At 42.0% G+C, this 21,085-nt stretch overlaps 8 protein-coding genes across 9 annotated transcripts; 1 reads left to right on the forward strand and 7 right to left on the reverse strand.

Annotated features, from left to right (window-relative positions):
- Positions 1-119: 119 nt before the first annotated feature.
- Positions 120-3,304, reverse strand: LOC130690007 (alpha-amylase A-like). Its single transcript, XM_057512961.2, has 13 exons — positions 3,067-3,304; positions 2,985-2,992; positions 2,756-2,913; positions 2,585-2,686; positions 2,294-2,528; positions 2,086-2,224; positions 1,723-2,029; positions 1,408-1,631; positions 1,079-1,342; positions 857-1,008; positions 603-787; positions 427-521; positions 120-346 (listed from the first exon to the last, which is right to left on the reverse strand). Exons 1-13 carry the CDS (start codon positions 3,233-3,235, stop codon positions 189-191), a joined length of 2,196 nt encoding a protein of 731 aa, XP_057368944.1. The 5' UTR covers positions 3,236-3,304; the 3' UTR covers positions 120-188.
- A 358-nt stretch (positions 3,305-3,662) lies between these two features.
- On the reverse strand, positions 3,663-6,361 carry LOC130690006 (uncharacterized). 2 transcript variants are annotated; one of them, XM_057512960.2, is made up of 7 exons: positions 6,049-6,361; positions 5,687-5,834; positions 4,719-5,060; positions 4,500-4,640; positions 4,246-4,415; positions 3,902-4,182; positions 3,663-3,829 (listed from the first exon to the last, which is right to left on the reverse strand). In XM_057512960.2, exons 4-7 carry the CDS (start codon positions 4,620-4,622, stop codon positions 3,714-3,716), a joined length of 690 nt encoding a protein of 229 aa, XP_057368943.1. In that variant the 5' UTR covers positions 4,623-4,640; positions 4,719-5,060; positions 5,687-5,834; positions 6,049-6,361; the 3' UTR covers positions 3,663-3,713. The 2 variants fall into 2 exon arrangements, with proteins under 2 accessions (XP_057368943.1, XP_059351683.1); XM_059495700.1 differs by lacking the exons at positions 5,687-5,834; positions 6,049-6,361 and having other exon boundaries at positions 4,719-5,061.
- LOC130689509 (proteoglycan 4-like) lies at positions 5,965-6,981 on the forward strand. The gene is made up of 3 exons (XM_057512452.2): positions 5,965-6,008; positions 6,074-6,829; positions 6,928-6,981. The coding sequence occupies exons 1-3, from the start codon at positions 6,000-6,002 to the stop codon at positions 6,979-6,981; spliced, it is 819 nt and encodes a 272-aa protein (XP_057368435.2). The 5' UTR covers positions 5,965-5,999.
- A 1,055-nt stretch (positions 6,982-8,036) lies between these two features.
- LOC130689669 (uncharacterized) lies at positions 8,037-10,050 on the reverse strand. The gene is made up of 8 exons (XM_057512605.1): positions 9,825-10,050; positions 9,553-9,726; positions 9,287-9,488; positions 9,089-9,216; positions 8,887-9,021; positions 8,681-8,823; positions 8,334-8,616; positions 8,037-8,260 (listed from the first exon to the last, which is right to left on the reverse strand). Exons 1-8 carry the CDS (start codon positions 10,033-10,035, stop codon positions 8,127-8,129), a joined length of 1,410 nt encoding a protein of 469 aa, XP_057368588.1. The 5' UTR covers positions 10,036-10,050; the 3' UTR covers positions 8,037-8,126.
- A 1,100-nt stretch (positions 10,051-11,150) lies between these two features.
- LOC130689695 (uncharacterized) lies at positions 11,151-11,856 on the reverse strand. Its single transcript, XM_057512635.1, has 2 exons — positions 11,593-11,856; positions 11,151-11,531 (listed from the first exon to the last, which is right to left on the reverse strand). Exons 1-2 carry the CDS (start codon positions 11,789-11,791, stop codon positions 11,251-11,253), a joined length of 480 nt encoding a protein of 159 aa, XP_057368618.1. The 5' UTR covers positions 11,792-11,856; the 3' UTR covers positions 11,151-11,250.
- A 709-nt stretch (positions 11,857-12,565) lies between these two features.
- Positions 12,566-14,622, reverse strand: LOC130689667 (uncharacterized). Its single transcript, XM_057512604.2, has 8 exons — positions 14,363-14,622; positions 14,125-14,295; positions 13,860-14,055; positions 13,668-13,795; positions 13,472-13,606; positions 13,269-13,411; positions 12,926-13,205; positions 12,566-12,860 (listed from the first exon to the last, which is right to left on the reverse strand). Exons 1-8 carry the CDS (start codon positions 14,586-14,588, stop codon positions 12,724-12,726), a joined length of 1,416 nt encoding a protein of 471 aa, XP_057368587.1. The 5' UTR covers positions 14,589-14,622; the 3' UTR covers positions 12,566-12,723.
- Positions 14,623-15,782: 1,160 nt separating this feature from the next.
- On the reverse strand, positions 15,783-17,693 carry LOC130689666 (uncharacterized). The gene is made up of 8 exons (XM_057512603.2): positions 17,482-17,693; positions 17,144-17,425; positions 16,933-17,086; positions 16,741-16,871; positions 16,547-16,678; positions 16,342-16,484; positions 16,016-16,280; positions 15,783-15,926 (listed from the first exon to the last, which is right to left on the reverse strand). Exons 1-8 carry the CDS (start codon positions 17,678-17,680, stop codon positions 15,811-15,813), a joined length of 1,422 nt encoding a protein of 473 aa, XP_057368586.1. The 5' UTR covers positions 17,681-17,693; the 3' UTR covers positions 15,783-15,810.
- A 1,304-nt stretch (positions 17,694-18,997) lies between these two features.
- Positions 18,998-20,805, reverse strand: LOC130689675 (uncharacterized). Its single transcript, XM_057512612.2, has 8 exons — positions 20,550-20,805; positions 20,344-20,496; positions 20,103-20,271; positions 19,916-20,043; positions 19,726-19,860; positions 19,519-19,661; positions 19,194-19,455; positions 18,998-19,131 (listed from the first exon to the last, which is right to left on the reverse strand). The coding sequence occupies exons 1-8, from the start codon at positions 20,746-20,748 to the stop codon at positions 19,013-19,015; spliced, it is 1,308 nt and encodes a 435-aa protein (XP_057368595.2). The 5' UTR covers positions 20,749-20,805; the 3' UTR covers positions 18,998-19,012.
- Between the last annotated feature and the right edge of the window lie 280 nt (positions 20,806-21,085).

Raw genomic sequence — 21,085 nt, forward strand, 5'->3', positions numbered from 1 at the left:
GCTTTATATTAACGCGGTATTTATGGTTGCTGTAAACATTTCGGTTTGCAAAAATAAAAACCAGTTTCTTTTGTTTGTTTTTGAAATAAGATGGAAAACGAAATGAAATGATACGAAAATCCAATAAATTTCTTAATATACTTCGAGAATAACGGGTATTGGTCATTACAGGTAGGTTATAAGCCACTTTAATCAAATGCAATAATCTGGCACACGTTTGCGCTGAAAGTGAAAACGTTGATGAAGCCACAGCGACCCATGTGATTCGACAGGCTAGTGTAGGGTGGAGTTCCAGCACCGTTTCCAGTACAAGCCGATTGTACAACATCACTTTCCCATCCGCTACCTGTCAATTAAAGTATTCATCAGGTCTCCATAGTACCATCCAACCTTCAATCAATTCCACATGTTTCTTATTAATCTTACCGGAATTGGTAAGGAAAGCCTTAACTTCAAACCAACCCTGCTCCGTCTTTGAGCAGTCCATATCCATCTCCACCATCCAGTAGTGATCTCCCCATCTGAAAACCATTGGTTATATCACATTAACAATAATTTTGAATTACCCTGGTGCTAGAATGTAAAAACTTAAAGATGATTACGTATTCAGTTCTTGATATCCAGCTTCAGTTGGTTTATTCGAAGTCCAAGCCAATGGAGTTCCAGATGCTGGCTGACCTGTGTAAGAACCTTGGCCTACCTGTGTACCGTACCAGTCCAACCTTGTGTCACCTACTGCCCATGCATCATATTTGGCGTAATGAGCAGTGGTACCCAAAGAAGCAATCTGTAAATTTAACATTTGAAAATATGATTTAGTACGAATAATAAATGAGTTATCTGATTAGAGTTTTACTTGAATTGGAACGGCGCAAGGTGATGTGGCAGCATCTTCGACGCATCCAGGTCTCACAGTGTGATCGATTCCACCTCGGATGAACATATCCTGACCGGGATTGGTTTGCTTCTGGATGAAAATTACGGTACGGTTGCCATTTGGAGGACGAGCTGAATTTCCAGCAAAAAATGCAAATCGATTCCAGTAAAGGATACAAATAAATAAGAGATGATTGAATACCTGTAGTAGTGGTTGTGATGGAACAACCAGGTCCAACGCACGGCACTGTTGGAACGTATACAGTAGTTTTCGGTGTTGTGGGTGTGGTGGGACGGGCAGTTCCAGCAGTTGCTGTTGGAACAGGACCAGTTTCGCAGCCAACGCAAGCGGCAAAAATGGGCTCTTCGTAGTTATTGATTTGAACAAGCGCTTTGCCATCGGAACCAACCGTAATGCTGGTAGCACAATCATCGATGATATTGCAATACGTTCCAGCTGGTAAACCTGTTCATCATATCAATCAAATTAATAGAAATTTGTCAACACAAATGTTCCAAATGATTTATTACCTGTGACTAAGGTCTCGGTCATGCTTCCTCCTTTAGCCATGGCAAAGAATCCCTTATTGCCTCGTGAAAATGACACTGCTCCGCCATTGTTCCAGTAGTTTTCCATGGCTGTACCTACCACAGCGTTACGGAATCGCACCATCTTTGCGATCGGATTCCAACGATGTTCGCAGACCCATCCACCGTCACAGCTGCCATCCGGTTTAATGATAACATCAGCCGCGCTATTAAAGACAATTCAAACAATTAAGGAGCCTATTTCCATATGCTAATGTTATGCAAAAGGCAAAAATTATTTTCTAATGAAATACGAACCTGTAGTCTTCGTTGTGGGGTGGGCCAACATCGCTGTTGTCGAAATAGTAGCTGCTCATCACTTGGGTGAACCCGTACGGATGGGCCAACATGTAAGACACAGCCTGTTTGTAGTCGCGCGGCGCCTTGTGCGTGATAACGTCGCCCGCTCCGCCGTGCCCTCGCTGGTTGTCGTGGTTGTCCACAAAGACGAAGGCACGATCGTCTCTAGCCATGCCCCATCCATAATCGATGAGACCGCCTAACTGGCCATAATCATTGATTCCCCACGCGAGTTTCATGCAATAACGGAACTCGGTCACCAGACCTGTTATGAAATAATGTTAATTGGCTTTGGGTTGACAATAATAAATGATTCCTTACCGACGTCGTAGTATTCATCGACTCTAACTGCCCCATCATTTCGATCAATCACTTCGCTGTAGACGAAAAATTTCGAGTTGGGTGGAAATCCGTGCTCGGTTGGCAGAGTGTTAACTCGTGATGTAATTGCAGCAATGTCCTATGAATATGTTAATTTTTCGTGAATTAATTAAAAACAATTTCTCTTGTATTATTGATGTTAACTAACCAAAGGCCACATGTGCTTGGCGGCATCGATACGAATGCCAGCCACTCCGATTGCTACCAAATTATTCAAATATCCCGCCACGGCATCACGGACGTAATCCAATGCGCCGTAGAGATCCGTCAGTCCGACGAGATAACAATTGCGCACATTGTTCGGATCTCCGTAATTATTGACATTGCCGTCGTAAGACGGGCACATATCTTTGGGGGTAAAGTGCTCGGCCGAAAAAGGTACCCTAAATGTCACACATCGTATTACAAATAATCGCAAATTGTGAAATGATTGACTGACCCTGGGAAATCTAATGCGTCTCCATCGTAAGGCGAGCCAGCGTACGACACTCCTAGACGGCCAAGTCCACTCATGTGATTGATAACAGCATCGACATACGTCCTGCCAATGCAAACATGTTTACAATCAGTGTTATATAACACGTTAGAATTGAGTCAAATTTAATTATACCTGACTCCGACAGCATTGCATCTGCGGACCATTTCTGCAAACTCGTCCGGATTTCCGGAACGTGAATGCAAAATGTAACTGACGGGCTGGTAGCGTTGCCACCATGGCTGGGGTGGGTTGTTATCCGGCAGGATGACGTGTTCCATCGGAGGAGAAACCTAAACAAATCAAGAAACAAGATGTTAAATTGAGAACATCGTCAATCCCACTTTATTCAATAAATAGTTACCTGAAATCCTGGGGAATGGATTGGTAAAAACAAAGAGAGATCATTAATGAAAATTAGAAATCATATAATTATTAAATCTTACCACAATAGCCGGCCGGGCCGAGAAACCTCTCACATTCGGCAGCAATGTCGCTCCATTTCCATTCGAAAAAATGAACAATCACCGTTTTTCCATTGCAATTTGGATCGTACTGACCCACGACGGATCCTACGATCAAACAGCTGACAGCCAAGAACCAAATGGTCTTCATTTGTTTTGTATCCAAGAGGATTGCACGAAAACAAATCGACCTCCTCTTGACGAGAACGGTTGGATCCAATTGCTATCGCAATCAGTAGCCAGGTTTTATACACGTACTTGAAATCATTAAGGTAAATAGATGTTTGGGGATACAAACTGATAAGAAACATGTAAAACAACAAGGCACGGATTGGACATTGGTAAAACAAACAACAACCCGATCTCGAACAATGGCGAACTTTGAACGATGCGCAACTTGAACATCGTTCAGCTGCCAACTAAGTTGGTTATCATTCTAGCCAATTTCAAACTCAATCACGTCCTTGTCCTACACCCTCTCCAAAAACACGTATGCAAATGCTGCAACGGTTTATTTTCTAGTACTCTATGGCCATTACCTATACGAGTTCTTGATAAATGCAAGGTTAACATATAAAATTTGAATAAATAATGAAACAATTATCCTTTGTAATGTTGAAATCATCACATCAAGTAGAGATGGATCGAGGAGCTTTTGAGCAGGTGGCAAAAGTGAAAGGATTCGGAGTACATCCCATAATGAAGAAGCTACCTGTTGCGCTACCTGCCGTAACACGCGTTGTTCCTGAATGTTGATTTGGAACGTGGGTCAACAGTTTGTCGGGCAAAACAAATATTAAAAAGGATATATACTTACGTGTAACGTAACGTGTGACTCTGACGGTCACTAGTCTGAAATTGTTAACAATCCGGTTAAGAACAGAGTTGATTTGCGAGAAATAGATCCGTGGCTCCGGTTCAATTCCCTCTGCGCCTACTTTGTTCCGCCCAGGATTTCTGGCACTGGGATTCTGTGACGATTGGACGACGTGGTTGGTTGGCAAAGGGGAATGAAATTGATTGCCGGGGAAATATTTGAAATCGGCTGCGTCGTGTAAATTATCCGTTGGGTCGATCGCCAAGGGCGTCACCTCCACGCTAAAAATCATGTTAAAAACAATAAGGATCACGTGGAACTCAGAGAAATATCAGAACTGATACCCTAGCGTTCTGGTTGGTAGGAATTGTTGGTGTAGCATTCGATTAAATGCGTCATCCATAGAATCTTCCACTTCGTCATCAAACGTTAGAATAACGGGCACGTCTATGAGGAGACCACCACGACCTCGACGACATTGTCCGGTCACGTTGACCAGTTTAGCACAAGCGAACTATTATTGAAACAAACAAAACATAAATTAACATAAGTTAATAATGTGTTATAGGAATAACTAATCAAATTAGAAATAACTTACATTTCTCGAGACAATTTCGCTCGAAAAAACAGTAACGATTTGCGTTCTGATCACTGTTCGCTGAGCTTCGACCACGAACACTGAAACACCGACGAACAGCAAGCCTATTACAATTTTATTCATCGCGATTTTTGATGCGTTCTGCACGGAAATGAATCAGTCGATGAAACGCAAACCAAATGCTTTGACTGAAATCGTAGACAAGGAATTTCAACGAACCGTTCTCTGAAGTGGCAGTGAAGCTTCTGCTGTTCTTTCAATCAACGCTGAACGTCTATTTCACGACTGTCGTCATCTTATTGTTTGGCCAACTACTTTGCTTGTCCATTGGCGTAACACAAGTTGAACAAGAGCGTCTTACAGTGAAAAGGGTCAAGCCATAAGTTGGCTACTGATCTCTAGTTTGTCACTTTTTTCGGCCATTTCATGACTATATCGAACGGCCAATCATTCTAGACTTGTTGCAGGCCGTTCAACAAACATTCATGTTATTTGCTGATGTAATTTTAGCTCTGCGTCAGACTTCTGGGGGTCAAGAAACACCGAAGTCGATAATGAATTCTGCAAATATTCAAATAGACACAACGTTGTAGGGACTTGTCGGTATTTTTGGATTCTTCTGAGAGTGCTAGGTAAGGCTACTTTTCGTTATTATTAACTTAAAGAATGATTTAAAAGTGGGAAGGAAATGTACACGGTGGGTTTTGAAATGCAGACGAGGTTCATCTGCCAAGTATCGGTCATTGACTTGTACAAATTTCAATGCTTAGTATTGACAATTCATGTTGAATCGTCTATGCCACGGAGAGATCAGTTTTGATAATTTTCCTATTCAAATATTGATTTTCCTGATTGCCACGGATTAGACTCGTAGAAAGAAACCGTTAGCTAAACCTTAAGCTAGCTAAATAGACGGGTATAGCTTATGACTTTGCTTCTGGTTAATAAATAATGTTGTGTAACTAAGTCAACAATTATTCCTAATTCTTTAAATTCACGTTTGAGCACTTGCATAGTATGGAATCATTTGCTTCAACGCCTCTTCCATGTTAATCGTCAAATTTACGTTTCTGTCACATTATTATTCGTTATTTCCCCAAAAAATTGGAACTGAAGGCCAGAATCTCTACTTGTTCTCAGTCTATGATAAATTAAGGCGAGCGAAACTAAATGCTATTATCGTGTACCTGTCCATGTTGTTATTCTGGAACAGTCCCACCGCACAACCTGGCGACCATGAAGTTACGCGCAGGCTAAAGATGCAGGCATTTGTTTTCGTCGAACTGTTGATCCACCAGCAAAACGTAGCAGTGGGCCATCGTTAAGTCTCACTTTCTAATGGATAGAAAAACAAGATTAATTACACCTTTCATGGGTTCTCTGGAACAATACAGAGACACTTGCATTTGAAGAAGGATATAAAAACGGCATGGTCAGGTTAATCATAGACGCAGAGGAGCTTCGTCTTTGATACCGGGCAGTTCTTTAAGTTTCATCACCATGACAAAGGTAACTTGTAATAAAATTAAATCCATCTTCTACTGTTTACCTTATTAAATAATGAAACATGGCAGGTGAATTTCCATTTGGCTGTCCTATGCGGATTGGCAATGCTCAGCGTGACACTCGCAGAGCCGACCATGTACGGTGGTGCTACACCTGCTCCGCCAAAATATCCAGCTCCGCCAAAATACGAAGCTCCAGCTCCACCAAAATACGAGGCTCCAACTCCACCAAAATACGAGGCTCCAGCTCCACCAAAATACGAAACTCCGGCCCCACCAAAATACGAAACACCAGCTCCGACAACTCCGACTCCGCCAAAATACGAGACTCCAGCTCCACCAAAATATGAAACTCCTGCTGCTCCTAAATATCCAAAGATGGACGGTGGTATGAAGTACAAGCGAGCTATCGACGAGCAAACTGAAGTAGGCAAGGAAGACATCACCGACGAATCCGACATGACGGCGGAGGAATTCACACCTAAGGAAATCGAAGCAGCACGTGACGCTGTCATGAAGAGCCTCATGACCATGATTGAGGATTCAGTTACGTCCGACGATGTTGACACGTTTGGCGATGCAACTGAACAGTTTGATGATACCGCCAACGATCAAGATACGGAATCCTTCGAACACGAGCAATCAACGGCTGATCACGATGAGGAGGACTTGACCCATTTGGAAAGGAGTGCTCCTGAGGAGGACGAAAAAACATCTGAAGACAGGAGCCTTCTATTCAGCCCTGGGATAAAGAGATTGCGCCTCCTAATAAAGAAACGTATCGATGCAAAATTGAAAATCAAGGGTCAACAGTGCGTATGCCAAGTAACTCCCCCATGCATTACACGTCCGATTATCATAAAGAAAAAGATCGTTCGTCCAGTTATCGTGAAAAAGAAAATCGTACGTCCAGTTATCGTTAGGAAGAAGATCGTGCGTCCAGTCGTCGTGAAGAAAATCGTCCGTCCAATCATTAAAAAAATCTATCGTCCAATCGTAAAAAAAATCATCCGGCCAATTGTCAAAAAGATCGTCCGACCAATCATTAAAAAAATCGTGCGTCCAGTCGTCGTGAAAAAGATTGTTCGTCCAGTCATCGTGAAAAGGATTGTGCGTCCAATTTATAAGAAGATTTTCGTATGCAAACCTGCACCGTACATGAAGAGGTGCTACTGGAAAAAAGTTTGCTATTAACTGCTCACCTGAATGTGTTTTCGCCATTGACATCGAATTTCGATTTCCTCCAATCTAATGTTTTACCTGGTCGTCTCTCGTAGTATTGGGATGTCGGTGCTTACAGTGGGGCTATTTTTATTGCGATCGTAATTGACATTCCTCAAAATTGGGTTAGTTAGTTAAATAAAATAAGGTACCTTTATCTCAAACAAAGAAATTCATTTGCCATTTCATCCACAAATTTCAGATTGTCAAAGGTTTTTATGTCCTAGTTCAAGAGTGACGCACATAGCTCGCAGTCGTATACGAAATTGAGTTGATTACTATGAACAAAGTAAGGCCGTTGGTGAGTAAGCTTAACGTGGCAGGTCATGATATGAAAGCTGGGTGAAACTAAACAAGGAACACGTTTCTCTATCACAGCAGGGGAATCAATTGTGACCTTAGTCTTCGTCACATGTGACGCAGCATTATTCTTTCCACTCTTTGTATGAGCATACGAAACATTAGCCTAATAACATCTAACTTACTTTTGGAATCATAGTAGTCCGATTCGGTGTAGTACGAGACTTAATTATTGCGACCACTTAGGATGGACTGTAACAGAGAATGATTCAGCAATTATGTAATTGGAAAGGCGTCTGCTACACGAAGAATAAGAGAGGCTAAACAGCAGCCTCAATGAGCTTAATGGTCATTGATTTCCAAAAAACACGATATTTTAAGTAATAATCCTGCAAAGGAAAGACAACGCCTCATATTCGATGGCGTATTTGAGAAAAACAAGTTCAAGACCCGATATTCTAAGCTGAATTTTCATTCTCATGTTTTCTAAGCGGAGGCATCGAGATAAAGGTCCAAGTATGCATAACGTGTAATCCCATCAACCGTTTTCAATAAAAAACTTCCACCAGAAAGAAATCATAGCACTATTCACCGATCATTATTAAACTCTAAAATTGAGACAGAATCCACGGTTTCCATTGACAGGAATGGAATTGGGCGCAGCATCCGCTGTCGGGGAAGTCAACGTCTCGTCACGATTGGTGCGATACAGCACTCTAAATGGCGTTGCAGTGGCTGTCAAATGGAAGATTGATCATGAGATTAAAACAAATAATAGAGTAGTTCAAAATAAAACTCGATGATTTACTGCAAATAGTAGTGGAAGCGTTGTTTCTAGGAAGGGCGTTCAGCTTCTCTCCGCAGTAACGATCAAATGCCATATTCTGAACTGGTGCAGGATTGCCGATATTGAATCCGCCAGGAATCACGATAAAGTCATTATTGCAATCGAGGGATCCAATTTGACTAACATCAGCCACGGGTAAAGAAGTAGTTATCGTCGCAGCGCCAGCAATCACCGCATATGGTGTGCTAAGGCTGAATGCCTTTTGTGTCGTGACCACCGTGCACGGTGTTAGGCATAATTGCCTCTATAAAAAATAAATAAATATTCATTTTGATTCTGACTATTGTAGGATGATTTTCTTGACCTACTGGAAAGGTTGGAGCTGCACGGAAGCAAATACTGTAGTCTTGATTGGCTAACTGGCGAGTGGCTGTCCCGGTAACGTCTCGCCAATTAAACGTACGGACGGTTCCCGTTCGTGAGGTGAAATACTGAAGGCAATCCGATGGAGCTACGTAAGTTTAAATCGATTAAAATTTATTGGGATATTGATTATCAAGTCAGCAATGAATACCTAGTTTTGGGGAATCACAGGGGATCATGGAAATCAAAATGTTCCATGCGCGGACTTCGCTGTTGGACGATCCAAAGTTAAACGTAAGTTGGAGATCCGTTGGCGCGATGGCCGAATTCGGTACATGCAAATACACTTGAACCAAGCCAAAAATTGTAATTTGAGACAAAACAAAATCAGGTAATACCACAGGTGTACGTACTGTGCTGTCCGTCGTTGAATCCGCAAATATTGGGTACTGTGTTCGTGGCTCCGGCCACTTCAAAATAGTCCCCGCTGCAGACGGATTCCGAATCCGGCTGGGAAATTGTAAACACCAGGAAATCCAAACTATATAAATGTAGCCATATTCATCACTGTTCCATTCGTGATTTGAATGCGAACGTGAGCGAAAACTCACCGGACTTGGCAGACGGGCGTGAAGAAGGGCGTTGGTGGATTGGGAGGTGGCAATTCAGCCGGCCATCTCGAGTCCAGCTTTACCGTCAATGAACAACTGGATGAAGGTTTGATCGGTCTCAATGAAGACTGCCAGTAAGTGTTGTTGAGTATGACGGTATCAGCGTGTCGCGCCCAACCACTATGACAGCTATTCACGACGTCTTTAAATGACGAAAATATAATCAACGTTCCAACAAAACCAATCGATAATAAAGACGAACTTACTGATGCAACAGACGAAGCCGTTTGCACAAGAGCCACTGGCACGGCCGCCTGCAAGTGAACATGTTTGGCTGTCCAAGCAATTGCCCTTCTCTCCGGTACATGAAGACCTGCAGCTGTCGATGTTACCAGGATAAGGGTAGGAACTAATACTGCCACCCACTTCAACAGTATCTTCTGTTAATGTTTAAAAATGTGTAAACATTCAATTGAACTGAAAGGTTTGTGTTACAGCTCAAATAAAGATAAATAGTAAATGGAAGCCTTTATCGTACGAGGAGCTCGAGAAATTGGTTGGTACTGGGACCGGTAAGGATCGTATGGATTCCACGATTGCCAAGGATAAGAAATCATTCGATCAGAACTAATTGAATTTTCTGCATTTCGTCCGTTGACGCCGAGTCCTCCACTAGTGCCACCACAAGCTGAAGAATACCTGATTGTTAACATGAGAAGGACTAAAAGAAGAGAACGCAGCTGTGACATCCTGGTTCCTAGAGAATAGCCAGATAGTTCAAAATATAAACAGCGGGTTCCAAGACTTGCTGAAGACATGGAGGATCGTCTGGTTCGCTTCATCTTATATACTCCACGTCTCCTGGTGGGTTTCTCCTCTTGAAGAATTGAAGTTTGATCTTTTTAGAGGTCACGTGGCTCTATAGTCATCAGCACAAATTATTCATTTTTTCCAAACGTGGCACGAAACGTGTAACTTGTCTTCGGGAGAGCCTCAAGGAAAAAAGAGTGTGTTGACCGTTTAACCTTGGCTTAAAGTTAAACGATTTTAAAATTTCATTTAGCAATACGTCACGTACGTTGAAGTGTAGCCTAGACATTCGCGTAACCTTGATATGCACATTTACAAGTTTCCTTGTGAAAAATTCAAGGAGGAGCGGGAGAAATGCTTGACCGTGCCTTTTCTTTTTTAAGTTATACGATGGATTTTTTAGTATCTGCAATTGTTCGCCGAAAATCGGCAATCTGAACGGGCAAAGGAGAGAGTACGTGTATAATTTAAATTCTTTTCGATGTCTTTGGATACAAACACATGTTGCTTACGGTGTTGGAATATTTATGAGCTTTCTTTTTTCATTGAGGAAACCCTTTTAACCATAACAACATCGAATCATTTAGGTTTATGTGAATAGCCTTTGCTTATATGCTAATAAGGGGATTTACCAAATAGACTGGAACGGTAATATGGTACTGGCTGGTACCGACCAGATGGCTGATGAAGGACGTCCTAGGAAGCTAGAAGAAACGTTGCTTCGTTCGTATTACGAAGACCTCCACGTGTTATTATACAAATTGAGCGTGAAGAAAAATGGGCCTGACGCATGCGATCTACACGCGTTTATATGTTAGCGAAGGGCACTACCAATCACATCACCATTTCGGGGTAGACGGGAACGCCAGACAACTAAAAAAGGACGAAAGCTGTTCATCTTTTAGTGCAAAGAGATATCACACCGTGAAGAAATGATTTGTTAACGTCTTATTGCTATTAAAATTCGTTTACGATTTAGATTTCGTGCGCTTAGAGTTCAAGCGCATAAAGGATATCCGAACAGAAAAATCTTTTGCGTATGTTTTAATGCGTGTATTTATTCTGAAACTTGATTTAAAATCCCACAGCCAATACAAAGAGGGACACTTTCTACAAACCCAATGTTTCATTAATTTGCCCCCAACAAGAAATATTTAGAGAGGACCAGGCGAAGAAGCAAATACTGAAAATGCAGGAATAGTTGTGGGAGTTGTACTTTCAGTTGTGATGCTTGTAGTACTAGTACTTTCAGTTGTGCTGCTTGTAGTCGTAATTGATGAATTAGTGATGATACTCGTTACAGTCACAGTTGTTGTCCATGTTGACGTGCAAACAGGGTAGGTTGTAGTTGTATACGAATGTGCTGAATGACAACGATTGGTAACGAAACGCGGATCAGCGTGTGGAACGGAGTCCCCCTCATCATCGTCTCGTTCTGCAAAAAATCAGGTAGTTGAATTAGAATGTTATTGGCTAAACTATTTTTTAGATTATACGTTGAATACGAGGGTGTAGCTGGTAGGATTGAAAATTCCATTGTTGCCAAGGATACGGAGCAAATGCGTAAGCTCTAGGAAATGAATCGGCCACTTGCGGACTCTCCGCCTCTATGTCCTCTTCGTCGAAATCATTCGACGCGTGAGAGCTAGATTGCAATATCAAAACGACAAATACAATGAACAAATGTTTCAGCATTTTTGTTTTCTTTGCTTATTATATCCAATCCGATTTTCTTTCTCTCGATCAAAGAAGCGCTTTTGTTAGTGGCTTCTAAAGACCTGGAAGGTCCTTCGCATCGCCTGCTCTTTTATACCGCATAGTGGTTGGTCTTTGCCCTTGGAAGGTGATCGCACGCGAGCCAACCACAAGCCATCTTTTAGTCTCTGCTTACGCAATTCTTCTTTGTTTTTTTGCATAGCATTTATTGGAAACAGGCACTGGCTAGTACGTGGGGGAGTTTATTGGCCGTGTAACCTTGGTGCTACGCGAATTCGGGAACCTATACGGCATACTAAGGAGATTGAAAATCAGCAAATGCAATCTATGCAGGTCGTTTGACTAGCTTAACTGACTTGCTGAGCGGAAATGTGTTCAAAAGCTTTGTATTGGTAAAAATACATTGATCGGCAAAGACTTTGCTGCACAAGTAATGTAAACATGTTACGCGAAGGACTGCCATATCCGTTTACTGTGGTCGTTGATAGCAAAAGACCTTTTTCTTAAATATGCAGATCTATGAGTGATCTGATGGATGCCTAATATTTTATTAAAAGTTGAACACGGACGATTGTATATGAAAATCACGAAAATTCTATTGTAGAACGTTTATATGAATCCATTCGCATTAGATCAGCTCGAAGCAATTCCGAATTCAAAAGCCAATCGTAGCTTATTGTACAGTGCATCAAACAACGGACCGAGACAAAATAGACCCATACCAAGAACTTTACGAACAACTTGACATACAACTGATTTTTCAAAGTATTTATTTCATTAAGACCAGAACAGCACCAATGTGTCAGTATAGATAAGGTTTTACACGATCTTTTAAACTGAGGATAGATTAAAATATACGTGGAAATCGTGTGTGCCCTTCACCACCAGTAAAAAAAGGGAATTCAATGTTATTATTGAAGTCTGAAATTGAGACAGAATCCACGGTTTCCATTGGCAGGAATGGAATTCAACGCAGCATCCGCTGTCGGGAAACTCAGCGTCTCGTCCCGGTTCGTGCGATACAACACTCTGAATGGCGTTGCAGTGGCTATGGAAAATAACAAAAAATCAAGATAACGATTTCATAAAAAAAGAATAAACTCGATGATTTACTGCAAACAGTTGTGGATGCGTTGTTTCTAGGGAGAGCGTTCAGCCTCTCTCCGCAGTAACGATCAAAGGCCATATTCGCAACTGGTGCAGGATTGCCGATATTGAATCCGCCCGGAATGACGATGAAGTCATTATTGCAATCGAGGGATCCCGATTGACTAACATCGGGCAATGGTGAAGTAACATTCACCGTGTTTACCAACGTCAACGAAGAGGATGTGCTAAGGCTAAATGGCTTCTGCGTCGTGACCACCGTGCATGGCGTCAAGCACAATTGCCTCTGTAAATTAAATTAAATTTAAAGAATGTTCTGTTTTCTTTGGTTTTTGTATGCAAATGTTACAGGAGAATATGGCGCTGATCGGAAACAGATGCTGTAGTCTTGATTTGATAACTGTCGGGTGGCCGTACCGACCACATCTCTCCAGTTGAACGTCTGAACGATTCCTGATCTGGTGGTGAAATATTGCAGGCAATCCGCTGGAGCTGCAAACCAAATGATATTTAAATGCCTCTGTTTGAATAGAAAATGAAAAAAGCAAATACCTAATCTAGGAGAACCGCAGGGGATCATGGAAATCAAAATGTTCCATGCGCGGGTCTCGATGTCAGACGAACCAAAGTTAAATGTCAATTGCAAATCTGTTGGCGTCACATCCGATGGTGGCACATGCAAATACACTGAAACACAAGCCAAAATTTCAAATTTAAACCCAACCAAAAAATAAAAAATTGTACGTACTGTGCTGGCCATCGTTAAATCCGCAAATATTCGGGACTGTGTTAGTGGCTCCGACCACTTCGAAGTAGTCCCCACTGCAGACGGATTCCGAATCCGGCTGAGAGATTGTGAACACCAAGAAACTCAAACTGTTAAACACAATTTTTCTATTACTAATGTCTTTCACTTGTTTTCAATCGATGATGTACTCACCGTACTTGACACACAGGCACGGGAGGGAAGGGTAGTGGTGGGACTGGCGTGTTCCCAGGTCTCGAATCTAATTTCACGGTCAACGTGCAGCTGGATGAAGCAGGGATAGGCCTCAACGACGATTGCCAGTAAGTGTTGTTGAGCGTGATCGCATCACTGTGACGCAAGTGTTTACCGTGACAGGTGTTCACCACGTCTTTTACCATCGAAAAAATATCGCATCAAAATTAAGAATAGAATGAAATTTAATAAGGTTTCAACTTACTGATGCAACAAACATTGCCGCCTAGACAGTCGCCACTGGCCCTGCCTCCCAATGCAGAGCAGGTGGCAGTATCGAAACAATTGCCCTTTTCTCCCGTGCACGACGACCGGCAGCTCTGCGTGAATCCTGGAGTGTGGCGAGAATAGACAGTGACAGCCTCCTCGCTGATTTCTATAGAAAATATTTTTTAAAATACATTTTTCCCCCTCATCAGTGTGTGAGATTCAAATTGAATTACGTGGAACTCGAAAACTCGGCTGATGGAGGGGCGCATAGCCAGGATAAGGAAAGCTCCACTGTTGCCATGGATAAGCAGCGAATTTATAAGGGGCCCGAAATGAATTATCTACGACTGGTCTAGCAATTTTAGGTTCCTCTTCGCCGGATTCATCTTCCCAAGCGCAGCTGGCTTGTCTATGGAACATCAAAGTGGCAAAGAGAAACAAACAGCTTAATCGGGACATGATGAATGTATCAGTTCAATGGGGGAAAGATGCGACAGCTTGTTCAGTGACCACTGCACAGTCTGAAACATCATCTGGAATAGCCGGTGTTTTTATACTGTTGGCTAAACGTGTGCCCGGTAGTTGAAAGGTCGTTGCTTCTTTCACGCCCGGTGCGTTCTGGCTATTCCGCGTTTCTCTCATCCCAAACTTGGGGAAAACTGAAGTTTCTTGACCTTCACCTTGCAGTTTTAAGTATCAGTTTTCACTTCTAAAAGACAAAGCAGCACCGACTAAAGAAAAAAAAATTGCATAGCCTTGATGCACATCCACCTTATTTGCATCCAGCCCTGGTTCTCATCGCTGGCTGTTACTGAGGGTCATGGAAAACAAATATATTCCTTCTAGTTAAATGCCTCCTGCGGCTGCCATTACCAGGTGATTCCTATTTCCCTTCTCCTTTTTACGGGCATGGCAACGTACATGAGAAAAGAGCCGTTTGTGCTGGGCAATAACAAATCAATGGCTGCCTCAACGTATATGACGCTGTTAGTTCCTATAGCGGCCGAATAACAAACAGATGGCAAACGAAGCCGATAAATGGTAACCATCCAGCTCCATTCAAAAGGGTGTTGGCTGACGTCCAACATGTCTGCAATTTCAAATGCGTTCTACGTGATCAACTATGCTTTAACTGGTGGGACCTCCCCCCAATAAAAAAACAGCGGGAGTTTCAAGAGTTCGTGATCACGCACACACGCAGCAAAGGATAGCACATAGTCTATGAAATTCTGTCCGGGAATTTTATGGTACATTCTGTACATTGTGGCCTTTTTTTTTTTGTTTTAAGAAACATGTGTTCCAGTTCAGGTGAAAAGAAGCGTAGGTTGCCAACAGTACAACGAGACGAGGTTTGAATACGCAACGATACTTGTTTCCATGTACACAACTTTCGCATTATGTGCTACGAGGCGGCAGTGTTCAAGTAAAGCCATGTACGTGTCAATTGAAATTGATTGAGACGACGACGTGCCTCCAAAACATTATTGCTAATCAGGTAAAGTGATAAAATGAAAAAACATTTCGCAATTTGTTGCAGTTTCAAAGCTTTGAAAAAAAATCTATTTCTTTGGCAAGCATTGAATGTCAGTAGCAACTTGATAAACAAATGAAATTTCCCCCTCCGTTTACCATCACCCTTTCATAACTAATCTAATCAAATAATTTTGCAGTCTTCCAGTGATCACTGTTGGAAGTTAAGGCAGAATCCGCGGTTTCCATTGCCAACCTGATCGGTACTTGGTGTCGTTGTTTCATCGCCATTCGTTTGATACGCGATTCGAAACGGAGTCGTCATAGCTAAAACACAAAAAACGAATAAGAAAAAGAAAACACATAAGCAAGGTATTTAAAAGTGTAACAATAAATTTTAACAAAATCGAATTTACTGCAAACTGTGACCGATGCAGCGTTATTAGGTCGAGGATTGAGCCTCTCTCCGCAGAAACGATCGAACGCCATGTTAGCGACAAGAAGGGTTGGACTTGCTGGATCGAATGCGCCCGGAATAACAAGGAAATCGTTGTTGCAATCGGTGGAAATTCCTTGGCTGACACCTATCTGTTTTGCGGGTGCATTGGCTATTGTGTTAGCCACGCTAACACCAAACGCTAGCTGATTAACGGTCACGCAAGGCGTGAAACATAACCGACCCTAACAAATTTGGAATCACGTTAAGGATGTGGCCTTTAGGAAGATAATGATTTAAACCAACAGTGTTTGAAGATGTCCTCCGGAAACAGATGCTGTAATCTTGATTGGCCAGTTGACGAGTGCCCATTCCAGCAACATCTCGCCAGTTAAAAGAACTTACCCTTCCCGAACGGCTGGGGAAATACTGAAGACAATCAGGTGGGGCTAAAAAATGTTCAAATGTTAACAATTGTCAAGATATTCTATACAAATGAAAAGGAAAGTACCAAGGTAATTGGCTTCACAAGGCAACATGGAAATCATAATGTTCCATACGCGGGTAGCACCTGTAGCTCCGAAAGTGAAAGCCAATTCGAGATCGGTTGGACTAGTGGCAGACGATGGCACGTTCAGGTACACTAAGATTAAATGAAATCAGTTGAAAAAAGCTTATCATTCAATGAATTAGATTATAATTTACTGTGTTGTCCTTCGTTATCTCCGCAAAGGGTGGGCACTTTGTTGGTTTGCCCTCCGACATCGAAGAAATCTCCGTTTGTACACAAGGACTGGGCGTCTGGCTGGGCAATGGTAAATTGCACGAAATTCAACCTTTCAAAAATTCAATAAAATTAGAAAACAATTCAAGAATTTAATTAACAATTCTACTGACCGAACTTGACAAATGGGCTTTGGCTGTTCAGTTAATTTCGTGTCTAATTTAATTGTTAAAGCGCAACTGGTTGTCGAGCTGCTGATGCCAGTTGTTGGTGATTGCCAGTAGGTGTTGTTGAGGCTGACAGTTCCACCGCAATTGGTAGCGATATCTTTAACACAATACTATATTAATATTCATAATAAAGAGCATTAAATTTCAGACTTACTAATGCAGCAAACAGTGCCGAATGCGCAAGAACCGCTGGCCGTGCCACTGATTTGATTGCACGTTCCGCTAGTAGCACAAATGCCCATCACTCCGTTAGGGGACGAACAACTATCGTAAGGGAAAACCGCGGAACTGGAACTTTTACCGAACAATGACCTCGGATTAAAGATGAAAGGATTGGCGATGTTTCCGTTCCCGAACAATCGATTAGGAAACATGGATGGAATGCTAAACACAGCGCGATTCTCGATACGTTGATCGTCTCCAGATCCTCGATTTCCTGATTCAAAATAATGTTGGCTTACCTTTTCAAAAAATGATATTTAATTGTTTTACCTGCAGGAGAGCGGCCTTGTTGTTGGCTATTGTAGTAATAAGATAACCAAGGATTGGTAGTCAATTCTGTCGGTGTGACGTTGTTTATCATTGAAGAATCTTCACGAAAGACCGGCTGATCGATCGTGTTGTGTTTGCAAGCATTTCCAGCTTGAACGCAAGACGCAAGAAGAACGAACTTCACGATTCCAGCAAACATGGTTTTTTTTACGTTCATGGTACTGCTGGAACAACTCGGATTGAACTGCCTTCCAACGTTAACCCGCGTCCTTTTTATATCAGTCGGGATTTTCAAAAGACCTACGTTGAAATCTCAGCTGCCGTGGGCTGGGGGTTATTTGATACATTGTCGATAAGTAAGAGATTGTCTTGTTTTTTAGCAAAGAGGCGTCACTGCATATATTTTTATGACTGCATTAACATGCACGTAGCGGGTTGCAAATCGAATTTATTTCAGAAATGCAGTCTATCGTGAAATTGTTATGCCAATGTGAATTTGCATACTAGCTACCAATTGCAGCCATAAATGTGACAAGCATTGGGCTTGTCCTTCTTCCGGCAAGTTCATCATTTCCATTTCTCAAAAGCCGAAATGTGAGTCATTGCTAAATAACTGTTTTGATATGGACTTCAATAAACTATGAGTTAAGAAATACGCCCCGGGAAGTCTATGACAGTCTTTCACGTCCTTTCAAGCCAGCCAAGAGGATCGGAATACAGTGGGCGAACTTCATTGTCACACAAACGTGATAATTTCATGTTTCAATGTGCGGAAATTTTGAATGAATTAAAGCCTTCAGCGTGTGGACGTTCTACTGTCGTGCGGAAGGGCAATCACCCGGTCAACTTTGCGTTCTTTCCCTTTGCAATCAGACCATAAATGGTCCTTACCAAAACAGTTAGTTGCCATAATATTTTATTGTACGTGCACGTATTTACTCAATGCACTTTCAGCAAGCTTCTTTACCAACATTTTTATTGAATGAATAAAATTTTATGTATTAGATTTTATGGTATTCGTTTGCCAATAAAGGTTTGAGCCAATGCCATTCTCTCAACTTCGATCTTTTTTTATTTTGATTATTTCTATCAGAAACCGAGAGTGAATCCAATACCAACCGGAGCCAGTGTTCCAGTAGCTCTGTATTAGAGAAGCTGAAAACTATTTATGTTTTCCTACCGGTGTCGTTAATGAGATTGGATACAACGCCGTTTTTCACGTTAGATTGTTATCTTCTGGATGTTGTACTGGTGCTGTTTTTATTGCTGTAAAAAACACGGGAACGTTTTAAACAGGCATTCGATAGGCACGTCCGTCCCTTTTTTTGTGCAAGATTTATTTTTATTTGTTGTTGTTCATTTGCATTTATTCGTCGTTCTTTTATGCATGGATTTATGACAAATGTTGTTTTACTATTAGCTTGTTTATTATCAAATCACAATCCAAAACTTTCAAGAGCGAACCACTACCACCTGATACCTGACATCAACGTTCAAAAATCATAAACGAAACAAAAAAAAAAAAAGAGAATTATTGATTGCGGAAAGTGAGACAGAATCCAAGGTTTCCTCGGTCAACTACACCGGCCGTTTTGTCTTCCGTCTCGTCATCACTTGTGCGGTACAACAACCTAAACGGCGTAGCAGTAGCTATTTCAAAAAGCCATCATTCGATTACCACGTTACAAACACATGAAAGAACAATGACTCACTGCAAACTGACGTCAACGCAGTTACTTCCGCATTGGCGTTTAGGTTCTCTCCGCAGAAACGATCGAATGCCATGGTGTTCACGCTCGGCGGATTGCCAACATTAAAACCGCCTGGGATAACGAGATAATCCTTCTCGCAATTGATTGGCCGGAGTTGGCTGCTACCAGCAGGAGAAGCCACAGCGCCTGCAGTTCTTGACACGCTGATGCTGAACGCCAAAGAAGCGGACGTTACCGTGCACGGAGCTAAACACAAAGTCCTCTGTGCGAATTCCAAGAAGAATAAAATTTTATTGCAGTGGATAAAATTTAATTACTAGTTTACCCTAGAGCCCGGTATAGTTTTGAAACAGATGCTGTAATCTTGATTGGCTAATTGACGGGTGTCCGTTCCAGCTACATCTCTCCAGTTGAACGAACTGACAGTCCCCGAACGTCCGGTGAAATATTGCAGACAGTCAAGTGGTGCTGTGCGCGATAAAATGTTAGATATGATGTAATTAGATTCATACATTTTTTCAGAATACTCTACCGAGATTAGGAGAGTCACACGGAATCATGGAAATCAAGATGTTCCAGGCACGCACGGGATTCGAATCCGTCCCGAAGTTGAACGACAACTGTAGGTCAGTCGGAGAGGTGGCAGATGATGGCACATTCAGATACACTGACATACAAAATTAGTTGATGATTTTAAAGATAAATGAATAAGAAATTATTACTGTGCTGTCCTCCATTATCTCCGCAAATGGTGGGTATCTTATTAGAAGCTCCCACTACATCGAAAGCATCCGTATTACAAACGGATTCCGTATCCGGCTGAGCGATCGTGAACAGCACAAAGTTCAAGCTATTCGTAATAGCAATTAGAAATGACCCAGTAAAAAATGTAAAATCATTTAAACTAACCGAACTTGACAAACAGCTTTTCTCTGTTCAGATAATTTGGCGTCCAATTTCACAGTCAGAGCACAGCCGGTCGTCGAAGAACTGATCCCCATCGTCGGTGAAAGCCAATACGTGTTGTCCAGCGTGACGACCTTACGATCCGCATCATCGCATGTGTTAGTGACGACATCTTTTTTTTAAATAAAAGATTGTTCCAGGTCAAATGAATTTAAAATGATATTGGGGGAAAGTCAAAAGTTACTGATGCAACAAATGCGGCCTTCTGGACACGCTCCGCTTGCCCGGCCGCCGAGTCGGGTACAAGCCCCACTCTCAGCGCAGATACCAGTTTCTTTGTTAGGCGATGTGCAGCTTGTGAATGGGATAAATGCAGGAAAAGTCCTTGCAATTAAAGCTGCGAAACGGGAGTAAGATTTAAAATTTAATTATTTAAAGAATTTCAATTACCTGGTGAATGTTGGGGCAACATTGGCCCGTAAAAGTACTGAGGCCTCCACGGAGTCACAGGTAATCGAGGTGAGCTTTCACCGATGCCCGATTCATGAGATTCGGATTCCATTGAATCTTCGACATCGTCTTCGTTAGCGCAACTCGATTGGATAAGCAAAATGACTAAGAAAAAGCTTGGCAAGTTAACATTAAACATCTCGTGAGCTATCTAAAAGAGAGGTGATGTTCTATGTAGCAGTCCAGGTGACTGAATGAAGACAATCTTCTGATCATCAGGCTGTTTTTATGTAAGGCAAACGTAATGGTTCAGGGTAATTGAACTTTGTTTTCGTGTAAAGGTACACGTGTATGTCGTTTTTATGGCCATCACTTGTGTAAAACGATCTGCAGCGCAGGGGAAGTTTTCTTGAACTACGACGTGACCTTCACTCACGATGATTGTTTCTGCTACCGCGTGATTTTTTATGAGTTCCGTCGTGAAGTCAATGTACTCTTTCCAAACATACTCAAATGATCCGAGGACTCATATTTAT

Source organism: Daphnia carinata, chromosome 6 (assembly GCF_022539665.2).
Source record: "Daphnia carinata strain CSIRO-1 chromosome 6, CSIRO_AGI_Dcar_HiC_V3, whole genome shotgun sequence".
In the NCBI taxonomy this organism is placed as follows: Eukaryota; Metazoa; Arthropoda; class Branchiopoda; order Diplostraca; family Daphniidae; genus Daphnia; species Daphnia carinata.